We start from the raw sequence: 2,750 nt of genomic DNA on the forward strand, positions 1-2,750 counted from the left end.
TTTTTTTTTTTTTTTTTTTTTTTTTTTTTTTATTATTTTAAACATTTTAAAATTTCACATATCTGTTTTGTTTATCTTATATAAGATTATATTAAGACTTTGTTACACATTTTTTATTGAATTATTTTTGTTTTAAAATTTTTAACTTTATAAATAAACTTTGTAAACATATAAAATTTTGTAAAACTGTTTTTTTTTTTTTTTTTTTATTGCAAATATTTATAAATATCTATAAAAAGAAAATGTAAAATATAAATATAAAGCATCTTTTAATTTATAAATATAACATTATAAAATGAAAATAATATTTATTTAAAAGAAGTTTATTGAAAAAAAAAAAAAAAAAAAATATAGTAAAAAGCATACAAAATAAAAATTTTACTATAAAAAATATTAGTAATCCACTTATAAAAATATTTCGCAATATCACAATTAAATATAGACTAAAATTTTTGATTATAATAAATACAAATATTTACAGTAATCACATTTTATTTTTATTTTAGTGCTTTAAATTTTATGAAAAAAAAAAAAAAAAAATTTATATTTAATAAAGTAAAAATATATATTTTTTAATATTTTATAATTTACAAAAAATCAAGAACTAACAAAATAATTTAAAAGATAGAATAAAATATGAAAGAATTAAAATATATATGGTAAGAATGTGAATAATAATTTAAAAAAGAATCATTTTTTTTTATTTTTTACATTTTTTTTATAATATTTTAAGATATCAATTTACTTAGCATTTCTAATTATAATTAAAACACCCCAAATAATAGCCCATATCCATCCAACTATTGGTGTAATAAATTGTAATATACCTATTATTAAATCATCTATATCTTTATTTATTATTCCTAATATTATCATACCCATACCGAAAAAAAAAATATTTAATACACCCAAAATTATATTAACTGAACTGTTTCCATTCTCTGGTACTTCAAGATTACTAATTTTGTTTATAATAGTTGACATTTTTATTATATAAAAAGATTTTCTAAATTATTTTTATTTTATTATTTTTTTTTTTCCTTATTTTTTATATCTATATAAATTTATAAAGGTACATTATATATAATTCTTAAATAATCTCTACCTTATATAAAATGAAAATCTTTCTCTAAGTTACCATTTAAAAAAAAATAAAATAAAATAAAAATAAATCTTATATTTTTAATTTTTTCTATTACTAATTGAACTTTTTTTTTTTTTTTTTTTTTTTTTTTTTTTTTAATATAAAAAAAAATAATGAAAAGTGAATGATATAATGCAAGTCATAAAAATTTTTATTTGAATTTTCTTTTTTCCCTTTTCTTTTTTTTTTTTTTTTTCTTAGATATAATTGATAGCATTTTATTCAATTTTAAAAAAAAATTTAAGGTCCTAAATATGAAATATTTTTTTTTATTTTCATTGAGTTCTTATGTAATTTTAATTTAATTATTTCAGATCAATTTTTCCTTTTTTTTTCCTTTTTTTTTTACTTTTTTTTTTTCTATTTTTTTTTTTTCCGAAAACATTTCATTCCATATATATTTAGGAGGAAATTTTTTTCATTTCTACATAAATTTTTCATAATTTACAATTTCAATACACTAAGTAATATCTAACATATATAAATATAGAAGTTATATTTAGTAAAATTTTGAAGTTGTAAAATACTTGATATAATAAAAAGAAAAAAAAAATTATCAAAAGAATAAAACTTTAATATTTTATTAATAAGAAAATATACTTTAAAAATGAAAATTCATTTCTGAAGAGAAGAAATATTTATATAAATATAATTATGATATTTTTTATTTTAAGAAAGTAATCTATATATAGAAAAAAAAAAAGTAATTTTTCATTTTTGTCTTAGTTTCAAAATTGCACGTTAATAATACTACATAAAAAAAAACAAGAAAACATTCTTTTTTTTTTTTTCTTTAAAAATATATATGAAATTTTAAAATTTTATTAAACATTTCAATATTTAAAATATATTATAAACTACTTATTAAGTTAATAGAATAAAAGCATAATTATGAAGGATATTACAATATATTTTTTTTTTTTTTTTATACTAATATAAAATATGTTTTAAGATAACTATATATTAATTATGATTGAACTTAAATTTTAACTTTCCTTAATTTAATGAAACTAAATTTTTATTTTTCTAATTATTTTAAATTTTTAAAAAAATAATTAATTTAAAAATAGTTGCAATTCATTTTAATAAACGACATATATTTTTTTTATTTTTTACAATAATTCAGAAATAGTAACCATAAATAAAAAGAATAAAATTTGTTATATGAATAAATAATTACATTAAAAAAAAATGAAGTTACTAATAATATGATATGAATAATTTAACTTTTTTTTTTTTTCTTTTTATTTAAATCATTATAAGGAATATCTTATGTATATTTATCTTTTTACTTGAAAAATTAAAAATGCACCTACCAATATGTTCATCCGTTTCATATATTGAAAGAAAAAACATATTTTTTTTTATAGAGTAAAAAAAAAAAAAAAAAAGAAAAAAAAAAAGAAAAAAAGAAGAGGAAAAAGAAAAAAGGAAGAGAGAAAAAAGTAAGAGATTCAGTATCTACATTATCTAAATAGGAAGATGTATTTTTTTTTAATTATTTTATCTTCATTATATATCATGAAAATTATTTTTAGAAATTAAATTTTTCTCAAATATTCGTAAATCTTTACTTAATTTTTTTTTTTTTTTTTTTTTTTTTCCT

At 13.8% G+C, this 2,750-nt stretch overlaps 1 protein-coding gene across 1 annotated transcript; it reads right to left on the reverse strand.

Moving 5' to 3' along the window:
* Window positions 1–741: 741 nt before the first annotated feature.
* PGAL8A_00010800 (conserved Plasmodium protein, unknown function) lies at window positions 742–984 on the reverse strand (the record flags this gene model as incomplete). The annotated part of the gene is made up of 1 exon (XM_028671506.1): window positions 742–984. The coding sequence occupies one exon, from the start codon at window positions 982–984 to the stop codon at window positions 742–744; it is 243 nt and encodes an 80-aa protein (XP_028528152.1).
* Window positions 985–2,750: the final 1,766 nt, after the last annotated feature.

This window comes from Plasmodium gallinaceum (genome assembly GCF_900005855.1).
Source record: "Plasmodium gallinaceum strain 8A genome assembly, contig: PGAL8A_v1_10, whole genome shotgun sequence".
In the NCBI taxonomy this organism is placed as follows: domain Eukaryota; phylum Apicomplexa; class Aconoidasida; order Haemosporida; family Plasmodiidae; genus Plasmodium; species Plasmodium gallinaceum.